This window comes from Dromaius novaehollandiae, chromosome 6 (assembly GCF_036370855.1).
Source record: "Dromaius novaehollandiae isolate bDroNov1 chromosome 6, bDroNov1.hap1, whole genome shotgun sequence".
Taxonomy (NCBI): Eukaryota; Metazoa; Chordata; class Aves; order Casuariiformes; family Dromaiidae; genus Dromaius; species Dromaius novaehollandiae.
This window is the reverse complement of record NC_088103.1, coordinates 39937680-39964711: the sequence shown is the minus strand read 5'-3', so window position 1 is coordinate 39964711 and position 27032 is coordinate 39937680. Positions and strand designations below refer to the sequence as shown.

Genomic DNA, 27032 nt, shown 5'->3' with positions numbered 1-27032 from the left:
AAACTAAGTAAAGATTCGTTACCTTTCCCACACTCAGCCTAAGGCTTCAGCAAATCTAGCCACTCATGCTAAGCAAGTTTTATATAAGTTGTGCTAAGCAGCCATTTCTAGACAGTTTCAATTCACTATTCTTTAACAAATGTGTGCTAGATTAAGTAATTCAGGACTCAAAACATCTGAATAGTGTACCTCACGTTAACTAGACAGTTGCATTAGTTGCTCAGCCTGTAGTAATGGAAGAGACTAAACTATCTTTAACTGTTTCATACTTGCCAGTGGTGAAGAATACCCCAGCTGACATGCAATAACGTGTTCAGTTGTCTAAGAACTTCCAGTCAAAGGAACGAACAGAGATTCTCCTACAAACAATAAAGCCGGTACCTACTGAAGTCAGGAATCTTTTTCTACTTCAGTTGGGTCCAGATTCCACAACAGATCTTTCCTTGAGGTCCTACTGATGGAAGATTCTCTCCTTTCCCTGGAAAGTCTGCACTTGAAGCAATGCCGTAAACCCATCACAAAGGCAAAATAACTGCTGTTCCCTTCACTGTAGGAAGATAATGTAAAGGGACAATGACAGATCCTTTCCTATCCTATCTGCTTCTTTTGACTCTAGTCCTGGGTTACTCTAAGGCCTTCCAGGTGTTTGAGGACTGACAAGCTGCATCTTTGAGGACATGTTAGCTAAACAAACACATACACACCACATTGCAAGCATTTATCAAACTACTCATCCCTATGACTCCCAGCTAAGAAATACACAGATAAAATAAAATATTGTATATATGCAGATGTTTGGATCAGCTTCTTCTCATTTCACAAAGTGCTTCACACGTGGTCTAGAGTCCCCTACAATGAAAGGTATTTCTTCTGAATGAGTTCTCCAAACCATGGTGTCTCCTTCATTCATGTCTCATACCACTCCTATCTCAATCATATATTTTCATAATTTATAGTTTTATAATTATGTGATCCAGGGAACAGCCTATCAGGGGATAAAGGTCACTAATTCAGACTTCTCTTTACTTGTATACTTTATAATGTTAATAAAAATCCATTATTCTTTTGTGCTTAGGACTTCGAAAGCTAGCTGTCCAGGGTAGTGGCCATCTTCTTTTGTCTACAGGTGGCAGCATATCTAAACAAGTTATCACTAAAATGAAATGACCTTGCCCGATAAATATTGCATTGATACCATCTGTAAGGGGATGCCAGTCAGTAAATTCCCTGATACATTAGCAAAAGCCACCACCAAGAGAAATAAACCTCATTTTAAAAATAAAGTGTGCTTTCTAAAATAGACAGACTGAGAAAATTCCCAACAACAACAAAAAAACCTAAATGCATATATAGATAGATTCGCCAAATCACAGTAAAGTCTGAAGATGATCAGCAGCAATAGTGTTTCTTTAGCCCATCCAGAAATGCTTCAAGTCAACCTCGCATTCAGCAAATGTATACACAGAGCCTCAGGTGAGATCATAATACTTTACTAGGTGCTTAAGATTCTGGGTGTGGTTATTTTTTTTAATTCCCTGGAAGGCTACAGTTGGTTTGTGTTGTTATTTCAGCTCAGGGCAGAGACTGTGTTTGTATGTTGTTCTTTATATATTCCAGGTTCGTGGGTTTCCTGAGGCCAATCTTTCCTCAAACCATCCTGAAACTGTCTGATTCAAACTATAATTTGTTCCACTAGGCTCTTCAAACACCAAGGAGCTTTCTTTTTAAATTGCATTTATTTGTACAATTCTATATATTCAAAAAGACAATGAGAGTCATTATCTTTACTGTATTTAATAAAAATAAAAATTGCCTCAATCTGTATCAAAGTCAGCATTAGATATAATTGGTGGAACTCATTATTTTAAGTCAGGCATGACAGTTTTACAATTACAGTATGTATTTAGTTTAAACTAATGCTATCCCGAAAGGAACAGGAATTCTACTGACCAGTAGCAAAGAATCTAACTGCCGGTATACATCTCACAATTCAGCTAAAATACACACCTTTCCAACTGCTAAAATTTATTGTTTCTGCCCTTTAAGTTTCAACATAATTTTTAAATATCTGAAAAATCTCTTTTAACAATTTTAATAAAAGTGCTACTTGTTATTTATCTTCTCAAATACTCCCCTTGGAATGATCCTGAGTTTAATCTTTTTCTAAGTATAACAAGTCTGCCACCTAGTGCTTTATGGCCGCCTCTAGTACACTTTTTATTTGACTTTTTTTTTCTTTTTAAATCAAAAGATGTCATGCACAAGTCCACAAATGCACATACACGCATGTATGCATACACCCAGGGTGCTTAAAAATTACGTTGTCTCCTCTTGCTGACAGTTTGCATTACACGTTTCAACTGGTATTAACCCATATCTGTATTTCTTTACTAGCATACAAGCATCTTATAATATGCCTGTTCGCATCTGCTGCAAGATCTGATTGATACATGCAGAGAAGGTAAAACCTGTGATTGCTTAACAGAAAAAAAAGGCAAAAAAGGATATCGTCTCTTCTGAATGTAACAGTATAGAATAAGGAATATTAGGGAAGCAAAGGTGTCTCTGTCTCAGTGCAGTTCTATATACAGCCTATTTGGTGAGGTATGCCATCACAGCGTGGTACCCCAATAATAAACAGCAGCACAACTTGGAGAAAACTGTAAGCTGAATACTGCTGAGCTTATCTGCTTGGGCTTCAGCGATGACAACTCTTTGGAAGGGGTAAAGTAGCAGTGGTACCGTATATGGAAGACAAATGAGGACACAGTACCAGAGAAACGAAGGCAAGAAATGAACAAGAAATGAGTAGTAATAGGCGCAGGAGGAGAGGGGTTGGGAAAGCTGGCAAAAGCAGAATGATGAGGAAAAGGAAGCACGAATAGGTTCCATTCACTAAAAACTTTGTAGGTAACAGGGCTGAAGCAGCCCCGGAACTTCTAATCCATCCTTTACATAATAACTTGTCGTGAATTGTAAATTTAACCATTTTTCTAGAACACTGGTTTAACTATTTATCTATTTATGACTTAAAACATTGTGTCTGAATACAACCCAAGTCAGAATCATGAAAGTGGTATTCATTCCAGTGATTCTTCCCAATCTGTCCAAAACCATCTGGTTTTGCTGCCTGCTTCTTTGCACCCAGAAGCCCTGATTCTGAAAGCAACATATTTCTAATGCTGACGCATGAAGAACTAATCCAGCAATTTGAATGGATACTTTGCTATCTACATGTCACCGTTATATGTGCGGAGACACCAAAGAACAACAATAACAACAACACATACAAATGCATCATAACAAAATGTTATATTTATGGTTTTTGTACATGTGTAAGTCAACTGCACAACCATCTCTATCCTCCACTCAGAATTCATTTATACGGATTGAATCAGCTTGCGATCATTCACTGAAAGATTGGCTTATGACAGAAAGGCCTAGGGATACACAGCTTTCCTACTAGAAATACAGAGCCTCAATCCAGCAGCAGACTTCTGCCTGACCTACAAGAATATTTACAAGGCCCCCCTTTCCAAAAAAAACCTGTGGCTTTTAAATTCATGCAACTCTTTCCTTTGTAATTATGTTCCCCTTATCATTTAGAGGAAATCTTCATAAGGTTTTTTTTGGTATTCCTAAACATATATCAAACATTTCTGGCTCAGGAAATCCTTCCCAGGCTTTCATTTTCAGCCACTACTGACAACACAGAAGAACAGATAGACCATCATACAGTTGCTAATGTGTTCTTATATATTCAGTATTTTCCTAATTTTTAGATCTGTGTGTGAGGTTTGATCTCATTCTCACACTCTCATTCCACCACCTCTAGGATTTGATGACATTGCTGCTATCTGTGTTTATCCTTTTGTCTAAATGATTAATTACTATCTCTCACAGTAGTGAAATGAACATAGGAAAATACTGTCCACATGCATGTCTCTTGCACATCTTAAATTTTCTTAGAAAATTATAGCTCATGGTAAAGTTATATTTTAAACTTAAACTTATTTTATACTTACATAGGTAAGAGATTTGAGCATCTCTATGACAAACATTTTTAACACATTATTTAGCAGGTAATCTACAGTGCCAATAACCAATTGTCATTGAAATCTTAGGTCAATCAGTTATCCACAAATTAACAGGAATAATCTCCCATTATGATGCATTGGCCATTAAATGTAAGAAATAAAGCCTTCCATTATTTGAAATTAGTGCAGGCTCCTGAATACTTCCAGATAAGATAACTCTGAAAATTTTTTCATATACAAAACTTCTTATGACTGAAATTATTAAAAGAAGATTTATCATTCCAAACAAGATCTTTAAAAAATTTTGAAATTTTGAAGACAAATAACAGTAGTGAGTTAAAGGGTAAAGGTTATTTTGAATATAGTGCAATTTGTCTCCAACCTGATTTATAGACCCAACCTGCAACATGATAGCTAAAATAAGATATTTCTTGAAGGTGCCTGAGGTCTACAAATCTTATTCCTGTCATTTCTTTTCCATCTATTAGATTTAAGAACATTTATTTTAAAAGGAGAAAACAGATGTTAATAGACATATTCAAAATGTTCTATGTAGTACTTTCTTTACAGTATACTCTTCTCATGTACTCCTTATCTAGCTTTGAATCTATATATTTTCTAAAATGAATACATACAAAATCCAATCCTCTAAATACTGCAATTTCTGTTCTGAAATAACAAAAATTTACTATAGAGACATATAACACATGGAATTGAATTTATCTGATCAACAGTATTTGTAGGCACAGATTTAACCAGTATTTTCAATTAGATCTATTTTAAGAAAACAGTCAACTATATCAACAGTATCTTGGAAATACAATATTTAAAAATGAACTTCTACCTTGAAGTATTACACTTGAACTTGTCTGTGGAAAAAATGCATTTTTTTTTAATAACTGGCAAAAGGAATTAATGTTTTAGACCTACGGATATATCAGTATCTGGAACATAGACTATGTCTATTTTATTTTGTAAAACATACCTTGCAGATGCAAACCATTTAAGTTAAAAATGAAACAGATTAGTAAAGAAAAAAAATCCTTTAGGTAAATCATGCCATCAAGAGACTATAAAACAAAACTTTTGTATACTGCCTAGAATGAAATGGTAAAATATAAGGCCAAAGATCAAAACTTATTAAGAGATACATCTTTATATAATTTAAGGTCAAGGTAGGGGATGGCATTAGGAAATGATAGAAACAACTGGATCCATTTGTCTAACATTGAGGGGGTATTTGCAAAAGTTGCAAGAGGAAAGGCAGTGTCCTCCAACATCACATCCATTTTTTAATGATGATTAAAATTATTGTTTAACATTGATATTAGGACAGCAAATAAAGAGCTCACTAAGGGATTTCTGCACATTGGTAATAAGCATTCCTTCCCATCCCTTCACGTCTTTTGCTATGACTATCAGAAATGTAATGCTGTAAAATTAGTTTGCCTAAGGCACCTTTTACAGCAGTAAGAACATGTGGACAACATACGTGCTTTATCATTTTATAACACACCAGAGTTCAGCTGTGGACCATGTCCCTGGGACACATACTGATCAGCTAAACCATCCAGAATGTCACTAGGAAATACTGCCATTTACCTTTTTCTATTTCCCTATTACAAATTCTGTCTTCTAAACAGTGACACAACTACATATTCCCTTTGTTCACATATGTTGAGATATGGAGCACAATGCAATGGTCTGATCATTCACTCTAGTATATGCATAAGAAATTAACTTTCAGTAGGTTTTAGTGCTTTCTCGTGGAAAAAGTGACACCAAGGGAAGTCCAGAGGGGCACTTTTTTTTTCAATTTAATTTTTCAAAGTTGCCCCAAGTTCAGAAATTCCTCAGCAGAATATTGTTTGTTTTGCAGTGGAAATGAAATTATAACATAATGTGTAAATAGCATTTAAATAGTGAACATGAAAAACATAAGTACTCACAGTAACATGTTCCCCTAAGTGGATTTCCAAGATACCTATTTTCAGAGTCACAGCTGCACGGGAAAAAAGAAAAAAAATCTCAATAAACACATTATAGTTTTAATACAAATGCAGCTAGAATATTTATTCCAAATAGCTTGAGTTTTATTACCAGCAGTACAAATACAAGAAATTAAGAGATATTTGATATAGTTCTTCACTAGGATGTACTACTTTCTGGAGGCACCTGTTTATAAAAGAAACCCAGAGTGATGAGGCTCTGGAATAAGGCACTTCAGTCATGTGCTTGAAGTGAGTACCTGTAGTAGGACTTACCCCTGGAGGTATGTCTACCCTACTAAATAAAAGGCATCCAGGCAATGAGGTCAAGCACTAGAGCTCTGATTATCCATGCTGCCTCAGTGACAGGCAAACTAATCACTCCTTGACTCTCTCCAAGATGACAGCAGAGCAAGGATCAGGGGGATTATTCACTGCAGGAACTGTTCCCAAATATGTCTCCCTCTAACATACACAGTCCTGAAACACTACTAGAGCAGGCTTTGCATCCTCAAACACCTTCCACATGTCCTCATGCCGCTCGTTCAGGGATGGAACATCTGCCCTCAGTTTCATGCTACACAAACACCACCCTAGTGGGCTGCAACTTGTCGTTCATATTGTTTCCAACTCTTTAAATGCAAAACAAAACTGAAACAAAACAAAAAACCCATCACACACCAAAACAAAAAAGCAAAAAGACCCACCAGAGCCCCATGCAATAAATGATAATTATGTCGCAGAGCACCAAAGAGGCCCTAGAGGTCATCTATAGCCAATTGCTGTGTACTCTGCTCTAAAGGGGCCTCATCCTAATCCATATAGCTGCAAGTCAGACCATGACAACTAGCTTAAGGGCCAGAAATTAGCCATATACGTAGCAGTTTAAGCATAGCAGTGTCTCAGCTACTTCGCTTCTCTGAACTCCAGAAGCAGTTGCTTCTCTCCATTGACCAGGCACAGGGCACTAGGTAAACTTAGACCAAATATATAATGTCCTATATCCTGCATCCAGTCTGTTGTGGCTGACATGTTGAGAAGTTGACAAATTTAACTTATTTATAAAATATATAGCTGTTTTCAGAAACATGGAGTAAGCTACAGAATTTCATAATCATCAAACACATTGAGTTATGTAACATTTGTCTAAAAACCCCATATACCTTAATAGAAAATGATTACCCTGCTTTTTCTGGGCTATTCCAGAAATCTCCAACAAAATTATAACTTTCTATTAAATATATAGAACAGTTCATAAAACAAAGAGAAAGCTTATCATCGGCTATGAATTTTTTTAGTTAATAGCTTGTACTACCTTTTCATTATGTTATGCTCTTTCAGAAACACAAATTGCAAGGAGACCCTTTATTATTTATTTTATTTATTAGTAATATGGAAAAACTTTATAGCTTCACTGTCAAATCACCTAATAAGTGGCAGACTGTAGAACACCTTGTTTACGCCGGATCAACATCTGTCAAAAAACGGTTAATCTATTCAACTTTGTTTTTCTGTTGTTCTCCTCAATAGTTTCCAGCCTAACGTTAGGTTGCTACCATGCTCACTTTTATTAAAAATAGGCAGAGAAGCTCCTTAGGTATTTGTTACAATATCATAAAGAAAATAATGAACAGTGGCACTAAAAAACCTCACAGTTGATTATTCCCGTGAATTAGTTTCTTTTACAGGGCTTGTTTGCTCTGCTCTATATTTTTATACAATTTTTTTTAATTACTAAACTAAACCAGTTTCATATTGTTTTAGGTATTGCTTGGGAGTTCAAAATAAAGGTTCTGGCCAAATGAATAAGTAATTAATTTGCTAAATTTTCTAAGTTTATGAGCAATTTAATGGTAATTTCTGGGTTTCTTTTAAAATACCATAAATGTATCCAAGAGTACATGTTTACATTAAGATTCACAGAACTTTAACTAATGAAAGGCCTGTTTTGTAAGAATTTGTGTGCTTAAAAATCACTCTTTGCTGAAGTTTCATAATGTGTATGATCTTGTGCACTGTATCAACCATAAAACAGCTTCAGAAACAGCAAGTAGAAGGCTATATCTAAGTCTAGTCTTATTGTGTTTACTGGCATTAAGCAAGCGCACTCCAGCTTCACACCTAAATAAAACTGTCAGAACATAACAACAACCTAGATCTACAGTCTTCTAGACTTGAGATTGACCGGGTAGAAATTTTCATATACAGTTCATCTAACCTTGGATCATGAAGGCAGGATTGTCTGCAGTTCTACTGTCACATTACTTGTATACCCTTCCTTTAAACAGAAAATGAAACAAAAAAGGAATCAGGGAAAGAGCAACCTAAGTATGGCTGGTCTTTCCTCTAGCTGTGTTTGTTTTAATGCCAAAGTGAAGGGAAGACCAAAAAAGAAGTAAATCACACCACTCTCAAAGATCTTTTATTGAATTGATTGCCTGCTGAGGCAGTTGTATCTTGTTTCGGCCTAGGTTTTCTCATCACCAATACAAATAGAGATTAATAACCTGTACTTCATATTTTGTGCCTCAGACTCTGAAATTTGTGTTAGATGTAAACTAAGACCATTTCTACAGAATTGGGAAGAACTGCTCCTCTTTCTGACTTGCAGCTGGTCATAGTCAGACCTCTGACTGATTTTGCCTGGGTTCTCAGCATTGCAGCAAAAACCAGGGTCCTGATAAATAAAACAGTTCATGACCCTAACAGGTGGTTCCAGGGCCATGAATGGTAGCTTGCTCCAGATTTCAGATGAGTAAGAGTATCCTATGGGGGGGGGGGGGGGGTTTGCTGTTCAATTGTGTTTCTTCATACTCCACTCTTGTAACTGGACTATTGTTCATCTTCTATTCAAGTGAATCTAGCAAGTTCTAGCTAACTCTTACATCTGACATACATCTATTAATTTCAGGGACAACACATCCCCGTAAAGTGACGTGCAGGCAAATTCTCAGGATGCTTGCAGCCTGGGACATGAGTGAATATCAGAGACAATTTGAGGGAAGGGACTGCCAAAGAATAGACTTTCTGTGGAGGGCATAAAGCAGTGTTTTTTGGCAGGAAGGAAGGATAGATAGACAGTTCATGACTCTAGATACTGCCAGGTCATCATAGTAGCTTATTCTTGGTGAAAAGCTTAATCTTTGTGTATTTCAGTATATTTTATCACGGTAAAGAATGTATCTTGATCTGGTTCACCTGTCCTTGTAGGTACTGGGTTGGATTTCAGTTGTTAAACATTACTTTTAGGATAAGCATTTTCTCCTAACTCTTTCAAAATGTGAGAGAAGAAATGTACATATTTCTCTCCACCACTTTGAAAGAACAAAGTTTCTGATAGGAGGTAAGTCTGCTTTTCCAAGTTCACCCATTACATATATAAATATTTGTGTCCACCACTGCCAAACATGTGGTCAGTCATGAAGAATGACAAGTGCCAGAGAAACAGAGTTAGGCCAAGGACATGAGATGCTCTGGATGAGAGTGAGTAGTAACAAACCATTGGCATGTGAAATCAGTTTGGTCTCTAATTTATGAAGTTTAACTAAGATAATTCTTTGCCCAGGTGGTTCCATATAGTAGATAGAGTTCACTTAATTCCTGGATATCAGAACAGATGAAATGATGATCAAGAGTTTATTAGAAAATCATGCTTTATCTCTTAACCAGTTTCTCTTAATTATGTAATCAGGTGATACTAAGTTTATTCATTTATTTTTTTCTCCTGTAGCACAATGTACTATGTTAGAAAAATTATTACTTTAAAGAGTATTTAAAAACCTTGTAATATTATTTGTTCTTCATCTTTCTGGGAAGACAGAATTGAATAGAATGAGAAAAACCTGAAAATAGAAAGTCTGCTTATGAAGATAGGATGTTTTATTTTTTCTATTGGTGAGATCAGCCTAAATAAGAAAAAGTATTGCTGGCCTAGGCCTTTCTTTTCTTTTTATGAATTAAGGGAAGAGGAGACAAATTAATCTACTGAAAAAACACTGTCTTAAGGCATCATTATATAAACTTACAAGAAGAAACAAATAAATCATTTCCACACATTATTAAAAAGTCCTAACTGGAAACATAAATCCTAGAACCTTTTACCCTTTTAGGTTATCATTATCTTAAGAGGTAGGCAGATCATTCTTCATATTTACAGCAGAAAGGTAGCTTGTGACTGGAAGGAGCTTGGGACTGAGCAAAGTAGAAGAGTCCAATTTGTGCATTAGAAAAAAAAATATGTTTAATTATAGCTCAAGAAATTCAGATAAGTATTCATTATTAATGGAAAACATTGGGACAATACACTACAATGTCAATACAGTCAAAAAGCAGACTCCTAGCTATAAGAGGGATGTATTTTTATGTGTAGATTGTTAGTCCATGTATTTCCTTACAGCAAACAAAGGTTATAGTAGTAGGAGAAAAAGACAATAATAGTAAGCAGTTAAACAAACCTACTCTCTGAAATCCACAAAGCACTGCACAGAAAATTAAATGATTAAGCCTCATTAATTTGATCTACGATACCTATTTTTTCATTAAATATATCACCTGCGCAAGGTTATCATATTGGAACACAGCACTTTAGCACAAGAATGATGCTTCTTCTGATTCCTTTAAATATATTCAAACTTCCAATACATGAGACAGGCAGCTTTCTGGCTGTAGCACAACTCTGCCTGTTGTGAGGTCACTCACAGTTATTGCTATCGACCAAGTCCATTTTTCCTTAATTGTTTTTGACATAAGTAATTTCAGGGTTAGAAGAGGTTGCTGTTCCTTGGTAGTTCCATGTAAAAGCTATTGAAACCAAGCTTCAAGACCAGGGCTTTTCTTCTCTTGCATCCATGTACAAGTGTGAATTGGGATTCCAGATATCAGTGACTCACTGTTCTGGACTAGAAGGACTAGATAGTAATCCAAGAACCGTGTTTACTGAATTCAGTACTTTTATTCAAGAGTTGCTACTCTTGAGCTGAAAACCTCTAGTTTCTGTGGCATTACTTCCAAAATGTTATAAGCTACAGCCAATTACAGCTAATGCCTGTAGTTAGGCATATACTTCAACTAATATTGAAATAGCTAGATAGGTACTTTTAGAATATTAAGTCTTTCAAGACTTCCAAGTAGAGGGATCCAAGCAGAGTAAATACCCCTGTGTAACTGTGTTCTGAGCTCTCTGCTACCACTAAAGTGTATATTACTAAAAGTGCACCAGGTATCTCAGGCAATCTACAAAAGGTGCAGGTACAGCACAAGCATATTCCTAGTGCTGGGGAACAGTCAGTAGTAATGCTTCTTAGTTCATTTATGATGCCATCAGCCTGAATATGTGGCTAAAGAAGTCTAATTCTAGCTTTAGGGACACAGTTGTTTGAACTTTGGTTACCAGGTGTCCCAAGTAACCATTCCATTGCAATGAAGTAACAATTATGTTATATTTTTGAGTATATTATTGAGTATTCCACTATTTAAAACAACATGGCATCATATACTGTGGAAAAATTGTCAGAAATGGAGCCAGGAGTATGGACAAAAAGTAGAAGTCAATTCTGACAGATCAGGAACAAGACCATAAATTTATGATAGCAATGACAAATTTGAAATCTAAAATGCTTTTTCTAAAACACCTCTCACTCTGTTTTAAGGGTTTGTCTTGTCCAGTGATATATATACATTTAAAGAATTACTAACAGGAGAAAAACTAAGAAAGAAAGTAGAATAAAAACAAGAAAAGAGACTATTCAGACAACAGATGAAAACAGCCTCCTGCCAGTTGTAGCATCTTCAGATGTCTGCAGTCAAACCTGCACTGCTAAATGTATGCAATTCTGTAACATGCTATTAAAACCACTCTGCCTCTGTAATGAAGACTAATTTCATAGAATATGCTTATAATTGCCAAACAGTTTAAAGTATATCAGCTTCCCATGCCTTTTTGATCCCATTTTAGGTCTCTAGAAAACCACTTTGTATTGGGTCTAAACTCCCTTGTATTTGAGGAACTATACACAGAAAGAGCATGCTGGCTTACATAAAAAACCTTTTTATCTGTCCTGAGTGTCCCTCTAAAAAATGATATTATGAAGTACATTCTTTCTTTAACAACAAGATCTAAAAATCAATAGTTAGCATTCTGTTTGGAAAACCCAATTTTTCTTGTGAGAAATTCTTCATTTTATACTTCATAAGATAGAGTTTTGTTTTCTATTCTTTTATTTAAAGAAGAGAATGATTTATTGGTACTTTTAATAAGTCTCTCCTACTTATTAAATAAGAAAAAAATCTACATATATCACCTTAATATCATAGTCTGTCATATGAGTTTATCTTCTTTATTTTCTTTTTCAAACATAAGAATTAATCATCTAGCTCATTGCCTATGCAAAAAAAATTTGTAACTTCAACCAATCCAGAGTTTCCTATTCTATTCTTACTAGACAAACAGCAAGAGAAGAACACACACTTACGATTAACTATTTAGAACTTCTTGTGAAGATGTAAAAAATAATAAATGCCTTTAAAATGTCATCTAAATACATGCTGCAACTCCTACGACACATTTTAAAATAAACTATATACTACTTATTACCGTTAAATTATCATCAAATATTACTGTGACAATAATTTAATCTCTACTATATTATTGTATAAGATGTTCTCCAACTCTTTGTCAGTATAGATCTTTCTGTCTACAAACTTTGTATAACATTGCCCCTGTTGAAGCACTTTGACATCTTTCTACTGTACCTCTTAAATCCCTCTCTTTTCCAACAAGTTGAAAAAGATTAAAGAGTAAATAAATAAATAAAAGAATCTAAAATCGAATCGTTGCTGTAAAAAGAGTTCTGAATTAGCTGCTAGGGAAGCTAGTTCCACAGTTACAAAGTCAATCTGTCTCATGTTTTCTAGCACTAAAGCAAGCAATGAAGCAAGCACTAGGCAATGGGTAATAAGAGTGGTAGCACAATTTTTCCTGTTGCATGGAATTATTCAGTAGGAAAGAACTTTTAAGTATCTCTAGAATATCTCAGACATATTTAAGATAATCTTCCTAACATAATAGATTTTCTTACAGTAGCATTCTTTTTAAATAATATTGCATCTATTCCAATAGATTTTTTTTCCCAAGCCAGTATGTGCATGTTCTTCATCTGCAATTTCACTTCTAAGAATCTTTTTAAGAACACACATCATTACATATATATGATGTATTTACATTATTTTTATGTTATGTTAGTCAGATTTTTTTTGTTGTTTTTATGACTACCTCTTGCTTTATCATAATTTTTATCTATTTATTTTAAGTAGAGCCATGATATAAACAATAGTGTTAGGGAAATTACCAAGACAAGTAAGTCAAGGAGTTCACTGAGAGGTGTAAATATTTACTGATTGGAAAAGTACTATTCATAGTACTTTCAAGACTTCCAGGTTTCACTTCGTCACATTTTTCAGATAACAAATCTTGGAATCTCAGAAATGTATACATATGAAATGCATTGAACATTTTAATGAAATACAAATGTTTCTCTTCCCTTTCAGCATTATGAATATAATCTTATACAAGATGAACAGAGAAAATATTGCAAACTTAGCAAATGAATTATGTGGGTAATTAGCAGTCCTAGGTAAGGATAATAAATTTTGAAATAAATATAGTATAAAAACGCTTTGATAACTCTCCAAAATGCGTTTCTATAAAACATTTCTAGAAGAAACAGAAATGTCAAAAATATGTCATGGAATGAGATTTATTCTCTGAACGATGAGGTTTTCAATGTAAACCACTTTTGTGCCCTCCTGATCTGAAGAGCAGTGTTGGTATTCTAAGGTGATTAGACTTCTGTTCTGACACACTTCTTAACTCACACTGCACGTGAATATTTCAGATACTTTTCCAGCCCTTAGCAAGTGAATGTTAGAAATATCCAAGACAGCTCAAAACAAGATGCCCTGTTTACACTGCACCAAGCCACGCCTCCCAGAAATACTAGCAGGGGTTTCGGAACTATTCCAGTCCTTTTCGCTAAAAGGACTGGATAGAGGGAAGATTAGGAATCATCCACTATTTGCTTAAACTAAAGGAACACCTCCTTAATTTATTTTACAAAATCAGTGAACACTTCAGAAAATTTACATATATTTCATTTTTTAAGAGATAAAAATCAATGAAGCATGTTCAATATTAACTGAGTTTCAACAGAGCATTCACAAGTCTGAATCCCTAAACCTAAACATTTTGTAAATATGTTAGTTTTGAATCATTTTTAATATAAAGCTGTCATCAGTGGAAGAGTGACTTTATTTTCACTAATATTTCATGGAAAAAATATTCATACAATCACAAAAATATGAAATATAAGTTTTTGGTTAAAATGACTGAAATATTTCATATTTCAAAATCTCCCTGCTCAAATCCCATGGGCAACTTCATTTTAATAATTCATGTTTATTAGTATGAACTCTTCTGCTACTAATTTCAAAATGAAAGAGAGGGACTAGAGAAATAGAAAAAAAAACCACACACACACGCACAAACACACCCCAAAGGACACATAACAGATAATTTCTGCCATATGTCCATATCTGAATATCACTCATGGCTGGTGTTGATGACTTCTTGGAGTTTCCAAGGGTGTTTGTTTATCTTGGTTATTCAGGATCCAGCCCTCAGGAAAGGAGGAGAGGGGGGGCTTCAGCAATTGAGTCCGACAGTCCCTAACAGTCAGAGTGAATGCAGTATAAATGTCTAGAGTGATCAGAACAGTGAAAAGAAATATACCAGATCCCAAGTACTGAACTGCATTTTTATTACTGTCATCATTGAATTATAAAAATGCACTATTGATTAATGCCCTTGTAGAACATATATTTAATTATTCAACAGCTTAAGTCTTGTTTTAAAAAATTATTTGCATTCACACGACAATTTTTACTGATGAATTTAAATTGTTGTCAATGACTGAGATGAACAATTATAAAGAAATACAAAATTATATCTTCATGCAGAAAGTTCAATGTTACACTACAGAGTTCTCATCTGTTTTAATATGATTTTCCACCTCACACTCATTTTACTTTAATTTTAACATTTTTGGTTTGGTTTTTAGAATAAAAACAGAATTTATGTAAGACTACCAAGTCTTCTTTAATTTTGAGGCGGTTCGAAAAATTTTTTTAATGATATCATAGCTACACTGTAAGTTCCATAATCAACAGAATAAAGTATGAAGACAGAAAAGTTACTTTTTCTCTTTCCACTTCAAATTATATAAAGTAACTTTGATCATTTTCTTGTTATTTAACTCTACAATTGATCACAACATGGCAATTAATACTTTCAAAGAAACAGTAAATTCTGACTAAGATGAAAATGACAGCTCAGAATCAAAGTACATTGCCCATCTGGGAGTAGAGAGCACAGCCTATCCATGTCCAAATGTTATTTATATATCCAACACTGAAGAATAATAAACTCAAAATGAAGACAAAGGTACGAATAAACCAGAATGTCATGGTTTTCTCTAGGTTGTCAGCTAGACAGGATTAGGAAGTTTTAGAAAATAGTGATGTTATCTAAATTACTTCTCTGCCCATAACAGCATCTTGTACAGTGTTAATGGGTTAATGGCAATTTGTTATACGAACATGAAGTTTAATTACAAAGGTTTACATATAGAAAAGATTTTTAATATACAAGTATATTACACAGAGCAACTGACCAGCTATCACTCCTACTATAAGGAGGCCAGAACTCTAGTTATTAAGTCATATTTTCAATTATACTTTAAGTATTCCTGGCTGACTAAAGAGCTTCTGACCAGATATTCAGAAAATACATTCATAAGCTTAACTTACCATATTTGTTTCCTGTGGCATTTACAGAAATTGTCAGAGAACTGTACCTCCTCCTTTAACAACAATGGGTGGTGAGCCTTCAAAAACATTTAAATGACCTATGGGAGAGTTGTCATCAGAAACCAGATATGGAGGTATGGCAGTCTCCAGCCACCTATCTTCTTTAGGTCCTTCTGGCCTTTAAAATCACATTTTTATCCATCAGATCATTCCATTAAGTATAAATTTATCCAATATGTTGTTCTCACAAGTTCTGCTCCTGCCTAAAATTAATCTTTCTTTCTCTTTTTCTTCACTCCCACACCCCATGCATGGCATAGTCCATCAAATTAATGCCTTATGGCCTACCATTTTTCTACTGTAACCATGTCTGTCCCTTTTAAAACCATTTTTAATATATCATTCCCATCTAACCTGTGCTATCTTTTATTTGACTTTATTAAAAAAGACACCAATCCAAAAAATAGAAAAATATCTATTAAGAAAAGAATACACAAAACAGTAGGTGGGTGGAGAAAGTATTAAGATAAGTACACGTTTGCTTTTATCCAGTCTTTCCTATGAACATCCCTTATCTCCATTAGTCCAGTATAATCCATAACCTTGTAAATATCTGGGAGCAGAGATTATACTGATACTTCTTTAGCAAGCGCCACATAAATAAATGTTATAGTCTATAGTCTATGCTATAACAACAATACTATATGTGCCAACACTTCTAGTCTTGGACAGCTGACTCACCTTTAAATGTTAACAGACCTTTAGGAACATTAGTTAAAATAAATGGCCTTAAAAAGGAAGGAAAAGTTGACTAAAATCACACCACAGCCTCACAATGGGATCCTGTGAAGTATTTTATGACAGGGTTCCTGGTCTCTCAGTCTCATTCAAACTATGCATATGTTGTTTGGGATAGGCAGGCTCAAGAGCACTACTGTGAAAAGCAAAGAATCACACTTCACACAGGAGCAAGCAGAGCAGAGCCTTGAACTCCCTAAGTAATACCAACAACTTCCAAGGGGCCATTCACAGAATAAAGCATTATTCAAAACAACCGGTGCAAAATCTCACCCTAAACAATGACAGAATGAGAAAAAAAATATGTATTAGCTATTACTACAGAGCTGGTGGTATGACTTATCTAAAAACTCCTGCACCCCAGCTGGGAGTGATTGATTGGTAAAGCTAAAGACTACACTCACCAAAAACAGATCTTATCACCCAGATCTGCATACATCAAAGTCTCAACCTCTAAAAAAAAGAGTCTATGAAACAACATATATTTTATATATATAACACTAGACGCCTAAACTAGTTATTGCTAGAAGAACCTGGGAGATATATATAAATATATATATATATGTAGGTACACACACACACACACACACACACACCCCTATTGATTAGGTATGAGTTATTTTACAGCAAATAGGGTACTTTCCTTGCTTCCTGTGCTATGACAAATGCAACAAACCTGCCCAAATATTTTTGTCATTAACATTTCTCAAAGTATTCCAAAACTCTGTAACTTTCCATAGGTATTCTGAGGAGACAGACATATGTCTTCTTGATTTTTAAAAGTTTTAAATGTAAAATTAGGTATACATCCTAAAAGAACAAACATCAGCTACAAAAAAAATGAAAATTGAATATTAAAATACATAGTTAATATAGTTAAAGTGTCAAAATGCAATCTTGAAAAAACAACCCAGTGACCTGAAATATACTAAGGGTTTTACTACACAAAATAATCACTCTTACCGTTGAAAATCTTACTAGATTTTGTTCTAACCAAATACTCTAGTAAAAATAATATTTGTTTACTAGCAATGATCCCCATAAACTTGCTTAAGATCTAAGATTTTATTTATCTATTTAGGTGACCATCCACTTGCCTCTGTGTGGCTGCAAAGAAAGAAAGAAAAAAAAGCAAATAAAAACAGTGCTGTAACAAAATACTTTAGTGCTTCCCTGGAACTGACAAGTGTGGTAGATTAAGGGAAACAAAAATCAGGATTAGAGAGTACTGAAATTTACCAAACTAGGACTTTTTTGACGTCAGAGGGAAATAAAGACAGCCCAAGAGGCGTAGGAATATCCTATTCAGTAATCCAAACATACAGTAGAGGTGAGATATTACTGATGCAGAGATTGTGTGGGAATAGTTACAGCATAATCCCTTCACAAGTCTCCATTTCACCTGCCTTGAGCGTTTCTATTTTCTATCCATCTTTTTCTGACTGTCTGTTGGTTTGCTTCTTAACTCAAGCCTGCATAGGATAATAGGCTACAATTACATTAACCGCCTTTCATCTCTGTCTGAATTAAATTTGTTCTGCATGCTGGCATGAAAACCTGTTCCAAGTCATTTTGTTTAAGTCAAACTCTCTCAGTTCAAAAATTTGGGCAATGTTTTTAACATTGTGAAATAGGTTTCTAATTCTTTTTTTTTTTAAGACAGTCTCAAAATTAGTACTTCAGTCAGAAATATTCCGCATTATGATAATGATTACAAAAATCATTTTTAAAATGCAGTTTTATCTTTAACTATTCTTATGTTTCTAAGGTTTTTTTTTCCTCTATTGCTTTCAGATGAGGTTTTTAATTGTAAGCAGTTTCCCAAACTAATTTATGCAAAGGTAATACTATAATTTGTAATATTACCCGCAAATCAGAAGTGTGACATATTTTAATGTCACTTCAAACACCATTTCTGGTGACAGAAAGAAGTCTTATCATGTCAGAAAAACAAAGTACATGTCACATATTCTGTAAATAATGTAAATATCTGAAAGCAGTGAAGAAATGTGTTGTGAGGAGGAGAATGCTCTTTTGGCAAGATCAGCTTGGAAAAATTCCACAGAATTCACTTGATGAGATTTAATGTTTGCAGCGCGTTCTAATGCATTATTGCAAACATTTCACCCTTGGAGCAAATCTAAAGCACTAAGATTGAAGCTTTAATTTTAAATTTCTCCAGTGACCATAATTGGACAGGTTTTTAAAAAATGGCATCATCTGTACTGCAGTCTTTTACCCTTTCTGTTTTTTCTCTCCCTCTCTCTTTCTTTTTTATTCTTTTGGATTTTTATTTTTAAAGGAAATATAACTAAGACCATTATATGTTTCTTCCTTCTCAGTTTCTGGGAATATAGTTTCTACATTTGATTTACAGACTCCTGGCAAGATGTGAGGTGTTCAAAGCCACTGTAAGAATTCAGTTTGTCCTGTAAACTTCTCTGTCTTCGGTATGAGCTGTGATACTCTGACGTAGTCAAGATGTTACACTGAACAGAGTGAGCTAACGGAGGCAGCGAACAGATGCAGCAGTTTGCACAGCAGTGTCTGGCCTCTGCTTAGGCCCTCTGAGAACCTTGCTGAAAGTTGTGGGAGCTTTCTAGGGACCCTCTGAGGAATGAGAGGCTGCTCGCTGCAGACAGGTAAGGAGAGCTAAGCAAGGAGAGCTACAGCAGGCCTTAACTTCTCCTGGGAAGCTCTAGCTGGGCGTAGCTGGGTGTGGCCACTGCTGAGCAGCTCTGCTGGCTGCCCCTGATCAGAGGGAGCTGGGACCTGTGTTCCAGCTGACCCTTGATTAGGGTGGGTCAAGCACCCTGGTAGTCAGTGCTGGGGAGAGGCTATATAAGAGCCAGGCCCAGGGGGCACCTAACAGAGGCAGCAGTTTGTGCAGCAGGGTGCAAAGAAGGGGCCCTCCTCTCCAGTCACAGTATGGTGCACTTCCTCAGTATGGCTGTGACATGCCGCAGTGTGTTCTCCAGCAGCCGTTGGAGCTGCTGCATCCGCCGTGTTGGAGGCTTCCACCCAGACTGACCTTCTGACAGTGGATGCAGCTCTGCATGGTCTCAGGCTGCAGAGAGTGCCTGGGGTCTCTCCATGATGCTGGGGCTGACAGTCATCTTTTCTGCAGGAGGTGTGCTGTGGTTGATGAGTTGTGTTGCCAGGTGGAGGAGTTATGGGAGGAGGTAAGCAGGTTGTGTGGTATCTGACAAGATGAGAGAGGATATCCTGAGAGACCTACAGCTTCAAGAGTCTCAACCCCCTGTAGCAGTGGGGATGCAAGCAAGCTCTCTGCTGTGTCGAAGAGTTAGTCATAACTCTGTAGAAGATGAAGGCTAGAAACTGGTCACTTCTTGTATGAAGAGTAAGGCTGCTGCTCCTCCTGAAACCCTGCAGCTGATGAACAGGTTCAGTGCCCTCCAAACTGAGGAAGAGCTGGGCATGACTTCAAGTGAAGCAACTGAGCTGATGGACCCTGTGCCATGCACCAGCACCCAGAAGAAGCAGAGAGTGATTGTAGTGGGTGACTCCCTGCTGCAGGGGACAGAGGCACCTGTCTGCTGACCTGGCCCCTTGTCTAGAGAGGTTTGTTGCCTGCTGGGGCCTCAAATTCGAGGTGTGAAAGACTGCTGAGGCTTGTCCACCCATCCAGCTATCACTCCCTGCTGCTCTTCTACATTGGCACCAATGATACTGCCAAGGGCACCTTGGGAAGTATCAGATGGGATTTCAGAGCTCTGGGGACAATGGTCAGGGGTCTGGGGGCCCAGGCTGTTTTCTCCTCGATCCTGTCAGTGAGGGGGGTGGATGGGAGGAGGAGTAGAGGGGTACTCCCAGTAAATAACTGGCTGCGCCGCTGGTGTTGGCAACAGGGTTTTGGTTTCTATGACCATGGGACCCTGTTTGAAGACTGACAATTCACTGGGAGAGATGGGATCCACCTCGCTAACAGGGCACACACATCTTTCTTTGCCAACAGGCTGGCCAACATGGTAAGAAGGGCTTTAAACTAGGAAAGATGGAGGAAGGGGAGAGTTATTGAGACCAGGCAGGCAGATGAGGCTCAGGTGGCATTACCTTCAGCAATTGCATGCAGCTAAGGAAGTTCTTACTAGACAAGACTATGGGGAGTCCCCTTGCCCCCCTCCTGGGAAATCAGCATGCTCGAGTACCTCTCCGATGTGCCTGTACACAAATGCATGCAGCGTGGGGAATAAACAGGAGGAACTGGAGCTCTGTGTGGTTGCATGGATGTGATCTCATTGCAATTAGACATGGGTGGGATAGCTCACATGACTGGAATGCTGCCAGGGATGGCTACAGGCTCTTCAGGAAGGACAGGCCAGGAAGGCGAGGTGGGGGAGTTGCCCTTTATGTGAGAAAGCAACTGGAATGTAGGGAGCTCTGCCTTGGGGTGGATGATGAGCAGGTCAGGAGCTTATGGGTAAGGACTAGAGGGTGGACTAACATGGGTGACACTGGCTGCCTGGTCAGGAAGAGGAAGTAGATGAGGCTTTCTACAGACAGCTGGAAGTAGCCTCATGATCACAGGCCCTGGCTTTCATGGGGGGACTTTAACCACCCTGATATCTGCTGGAGGAACAGTACAGCGAGGCACAAGCAATCCAGGAGGTTCCTGGAGAGCACTGATGATAACTTCCTGACATAGGTGATGGAGGGGCCAACGAGCAGAGGTGCACTGCTGGACCTTGTACTAACAAACAAGGAAGGGCTGGCTGGAGATGTGAAGGCTGTGGGCAGCCTTGGCTGCAGTGACCACAAGATGGTGGAGCTCAGGATCCTGTGAGGAGGAAGCAGGGCAAAAAGTCTGATCACAACCCTGGGCTTGAGGAGAGCAAACTTTGGCCTCTTCAGGGACCTTCTTGGAAGAAACCCATGGGATAGGGCCCTAGAAGGAAGAAGGGTCCAAGAGAGCTGGCTAACATTCAAGGGTCGCTTCCTCCAAGCTCAAAAGCAGTGCATCCCAATGAGCAGGAAGTCAAGCAAAGGGGGCAGGAGACCTGCATGGATGAACAAGGAGCTCCTGGCAAAACTCAAACAGAAGAAGGAAGTGCACAGAAGATGGAAGCAAGGAGAGGCCACTTGAGAGCATTACAGGAACATCTTCTGAGTATGCAGGGATGTGACTAGGAAGGCGAAGGCCCATTTGGATTGGAATCTGGCAAGGGATGTCAAGGACAGCGAGAAGGGCTTTGTAAATACATCAGTAACAAAAGGATGACCAGGGAGAACATGGGCCCGCTACTGAGTGGGGCGGGGGCCCTGGTGACGAAGGATACAGAGAAGGCAGAGATACTGAATGCCTTCTTTGCTTCTCTGCTTACTGCTAAGACCAGCCCTCAGGAATCCCAGACCCTAGAGACCACGGGGAAAGTCTGGAGAAAGGAAGACTTTCCCTTGGTTGAGGAGAACTGGGTTAGAGATCATTTAGGCAAACTGGACATCCACAAGTCCATGGGCCCTGATGGTATGTACCCACGAGTGCTGAGGGAGCTGATGGACGTTATTGCTAAGCCACTCTCAATCATCTTTGAAAGTACATGGAGAACAGAAGAGGTGCCTGAGGACTGGAAGAAGGCTAACGTCACTCCAGTCTTCAAAAAGGGCAAGAAGGAGGACCCAGAGAACTACAGGCCAGTCAGCTTCACCTTGATCCCTGGAAAAATGATGGAGCAGCTCATTCTGGATGCCATCCCTTAAGCATGTGAAGGATAAGAAGGTGATCAGGAGTAGTCAGCATGGATTCATCAAGGGGAAATCATGTTTAAGGAACCTGATAGCCTTCTACAAGGGGATGACTAGCTGGGTAGATGAGGGGAGGACAGTGGATGTTGTCTGCCTTGACTTCAGGAAGGCTTTTGACACAGTTTCCCGTAACAACATCGTAGGCAAGCTCAGGAAGTGTGGGATAGATGAGCAGACAGTGAGGTGGACTGAGAGCTGGCTGAATGGCAGAGCTCAGAGGGTTGTGCTCAGTGGTGCAAAGCCGTGTTGGAGGCCTGTAGCTAGCGGTGCCCCCCAGGTTTCAGTACCGGGTCCAGTGTTGTTCAACTTATTCATCGGTGACCGGGATGAAGGGACAGAGTACCCTCAGCAAGTTTGCTGATGATATCAAACTGGGAGGAGCAGCTGATACCCCAGAGGGCTGTGCTGCCATTCAGAGGGACCCAGACAGGCTGGAGAGATGGGCAGAGAGGACCCTCGTGAAGTTCAACAAAGGCAAGTGCAGAGTCCTGCACCTCAGGAGGAATAACCCCTTGCACCAGTGCAGCCTGGGGGCTGGCCTGCTGGAAAGTAGCTCTGCAGGGAAGGACCCGGGGGTCTTGGGGGACTGCAGGCTGACCGTGAGCCAGCAGTGTGCCCTTGTGGCCAAGAAGGCCAATGGTATCCTGGGTTGCCTTAGGAAGAGCATTGCCAGCAGGTCGAGGAAGGTGATCCTCCCCCTCTGCTCAGCCCTGGTGATGCTGCATCTGGAGTACTGTGTCCAGTTCTGGGCTCTCCAGTACAAGAGAGACATGGACCTACTGGAGGGAGTCCAGCAGAGGGACTGGAGCATCTCTCATATGAGGAAAGGCTGAGAGAGCTGGGACTCTTCAGCCTGGAGGAGAGAAGGCTAAGGGGGGGATCTCATCAATGTGTATAAATATCTGAAGGGAGGATGTAGAGAGGATGGGGCCAGACTCTTTTCAGCGGTGCCCAGTGATAGCACAAGAGGCTGAAACACAGGAAGTTCCACCTGAACATGAGGAAAAACCTCTTTACTGTCAGGGTGACAGAGCACTAGAACAGGATGCCCGGAGAGGTTGTGGAGTCTCCTTCCTTGGAGATATTCAAAAGCCATCTGGACACAGTCCTGGGCAACCTGCTCTAGGTGATGCTGCTTAAGCGGGGGGGTTGGACTAGATGGTCTCCAGAGGTCCCTCCCAACCTCGACCCTTCTGTGATTCTGTAAACTGCTCTGTGGTTTAACATATCTTACGGGCAGAAGGGATCACTACAGTTCCCCCAATGCCCCTTTGCCTTGCTGATGTGAGACCCAAGTGTGTGGAGCTCTAAACCACTAGTAAATAATCCACTGCTTGGGGATTTCCTATTAATGGATGCAAGATCAGCAGTATAGCACGAAAAACTAATCTATGTAGAAAACTATTTGGAATCTCCTCACCTAGAGTGAATATTGAATTCTTTTAGAACAACATATGCTTACTGTTATATTTAACTATGCTTGAAATTTTAACTCTCAATGAACTGTACAGTGTTCCTTAATTTGTTAATGTTTTCAGACAGTTTTATCCTGTTTCAATTAAAAACTTTTCTTTTCCTATTTTCCTCTATTTAAAACACACAGCAAAACTTTCAACAATAACCCTCTGCAATTCCAAAGCTCTACTTTGAAAGTGGCTTTGAAGCCAAGCATCTCAGTCATTTTGGAAGTGGTAAAATATTTCTAAGCAGCCTTAGATTTATTTATAGAAATTCTCTCCTGATGAAGAATTCACTATCAAGAAAAATACACACATGTGCAGAAGACAAAATCTCAAATCTGTGTTTACTATTCATAATAACGAAATATACAAAAATGTAGTCAAATATTTTGTTTTAGAAAAAAGTGCATATTTCAAAGCTTTTCTTCAGAAAAAATACAGTTTCTGTATCACAGGAAACTTTGAAAAATCAAGATTTCCCACCAACAAGTTTTGGTCTACTCTAGTTCACACACATGAGCTATCCTTCATGAAAAGTGTACTATATGACTTATAGCTGTAACAAAGAAATCTATTTAATCAGACCTTCATTCTGCAAGTTAAATATGCAATGAATTGTAGTTTTCCATTCCACTTAAGGAATATTTATGGCTTCTGGATATGACTGGAATTTCCATTAAAAAAATCCACACTAAATGGTACCTGGTAGTTTCTCTTACAGGGTATTAATAGAATGCATGAATAGTCTACCATATTATGGGCAGGCATAAAATTGGATAATAGATATTATTTATAAACAGATAAAGCTGAATATATCCAGTGGTATAAACTGACATATCCACTATCAAGGAAGATGATATATAACACAGATACTTGAGTTGTACTGTTCAATGTTTCTTTTGTGTTTCCAGGCCTGCCTTTAATTGGAATAATATAATTTGAATCTCTACCAGTTTTCTAGCAAAGCTACATTAAGCCACTATTTCTTTCAGCCTTTTTTCCAATAAAAGAACCATTGTTTGTTAAACTTCCATTGTAATTTATTTTAAGGATCGGAGCTCACTGTCAGTATTTAAATGACCTGCATGTAGCAGAGAATTTCATATGATACACGTGTAATAAAAACAACAGATGAGATACCCCTAGGGTACAGAAATTAAGGAAGTGTCAAAGATAAAACCTGGGAACAGATATAGACTATGCATGGAATCAAATATTTCAATTTAAAGAATCAACATCCTGTTTCACAGTAGCTAAGGAAGTCTCAAAACAGCCCCTCAATGTTAATGTAACTTTAACTGCATGGAAATATTTACAGGCACTGAGTAGATGAAGAAAAACAGGCAGACATAGTTCTACAAAACTGAGCACAGAGAAAGCTTTAATCAAATCTACAAAATGGTAAGTGTTAAACCATTTATTAAACGATGTAGTTAACTATGTTTCAAAAAAGCTTTTACTCAGGGGAACAAAAGCAAAAAAATAACAGCATAGCAAAGGTTTCAAGAAGGTCAATAATGAAAAGACAAGAGCACTAAGAAAAATTATAAGGAAGTTTTTATCTTTTTTCTGTCCTAAATCAGGGTTAGAAAATATATTTGATTTTGCAAATGTTATGGTAGCTTAAACAAAATAGAAAAAGGTGAAAAATCCTTAAGCACAATTCAACAATAAATGTATTACCTTCTTTATTTTCAAAAAAAAAAAGGAGGAAAAACAATGATTACCTTCCTCAAAGAATGGATTTACAGAATGACTACTTCTGTATCTTAAAGGTATTTTACTTCTGTGTGGATGGCACTGAACAGCAATGAAGTTGTTCAGCTGTTTAGAAGTGCTGTAACCTTTTCTTTTATTTATAAATATAGAGGACACAATCTTTCCCTTCAACATGAAGGATAGGTATTTTTTTAAAAAACATCATTTGTCACCTTTAACTTTGTCTTACCTCAGAACACCAACTTCAGAAAACAACAAATAAGAATAAAGAGAAAGATAGGAATGAAGGAAGAGAAGCACAATATCAAGAGAAGATGGGCAGAATTTTGTGAAATAGTTCTGTGAAGCTGTTGCTGCTATTCTGTATATGACAATTTAATATTAGCCTCCCAAGAACCGGAAAAAGTAAAAGTAACCCATATGGTACCCACTGAGCACCAAATCAGGGAAACATCTCTGTTCATTAAAACGCTTAAACTTAAGTATCAGGACTTTATCATGTACTTATATACTTACATGAATCAGGGACCAAATCTATGATTAAACCAAGACTATACATAAGAATGAATAAAATGACCTAAAAGACAACAAGATTAGGCAGTCATTTTGAAGCATCTGTTCGAACGTAATTGTTGCCCTCATCTCCTTCTGGATCTTGTAAGAACTCACTCCCAGGCCAAAAACCTTCTTTATAAAATCTGATTTATTAAATCTCTTTTAGTGTAACTGACTGTTCCTTTACCCTTTAATTCTTGTTTCTTTTCCATGAGCAGTCCAACAACTTTTCTTCTGGGACGCTGTGCCACATTTCATACGCTAGCTTGGCAATCCCACTGCTTTCCCTCTGGCCTCCCTCTTTAACTCAGAATTCCTAGAGGAATCCTTAAGACGCCATAATTCATAGAAAAAAAGGATGCAAGGATATTGTAAACATCCAGTCCATACTCCTGCTTCAAGGCAGGGTCAACTGTACCGAGTCACTCTGGACAAATATTTGTGTAGCCTCCTCTTCTAGATTTCTAAGTACTGGAAAATTTCTAACTTCCAAAGCTCTAGCACTTCACTACCTGTAACCCTAGAAAAGATTTTTCTCTCCAAATGAAATCTTTCTTAATACAATTTAAGCCCATTACTCCTCCTCCTGCCACTGAGAATACAGACAACAAATTATTCTCTTCTTTCCATCACCCTTTTATATGTATCAAATTGCTACTGTGTCATCCTTTAGTATTTTTTTAAAAAATCTCTACATTTTTTCCACAGCACCAGACCTTTGATCAGTCTTGTTGCTTTCCTTTACATTACCTCCAATTGGCCCGCAAATTTTCTTGAAGTACTTTGCCTCAAAGTGTGCAGGCAGTTCCAGAACGATGTCAAACAAACTTGTAAACACCTCGACACAAGTA

General features: G+C 37.7%; 1 protein-coding gene across 5 annotated transcripts in view; it reads right to left on the bottom strand.

Annotated features, from left to right (window-relative positions):
* The window catches only part of ATRNL1 (attractin like 1), a 567608-nt gene that overhangs the window by 333461 nt on the left and 207115 nt on the right, over positions 1 to 27032 (bottom strand). For all 5 annotated transcript variants that reach the window (XM_026096163.2, XM_026096166.2, XM_064514272.1 and 2 more), the window contains exon 22: positions 5987 to 6039. In XM_026096163.2, coding sequence (XP_025951948.1) covers positions 5987 to 6039 — 53 coding nt within the window. The remainder of the gene's footprint in view (positions 1 to 5986; positions 6040 to 27032) is intronic.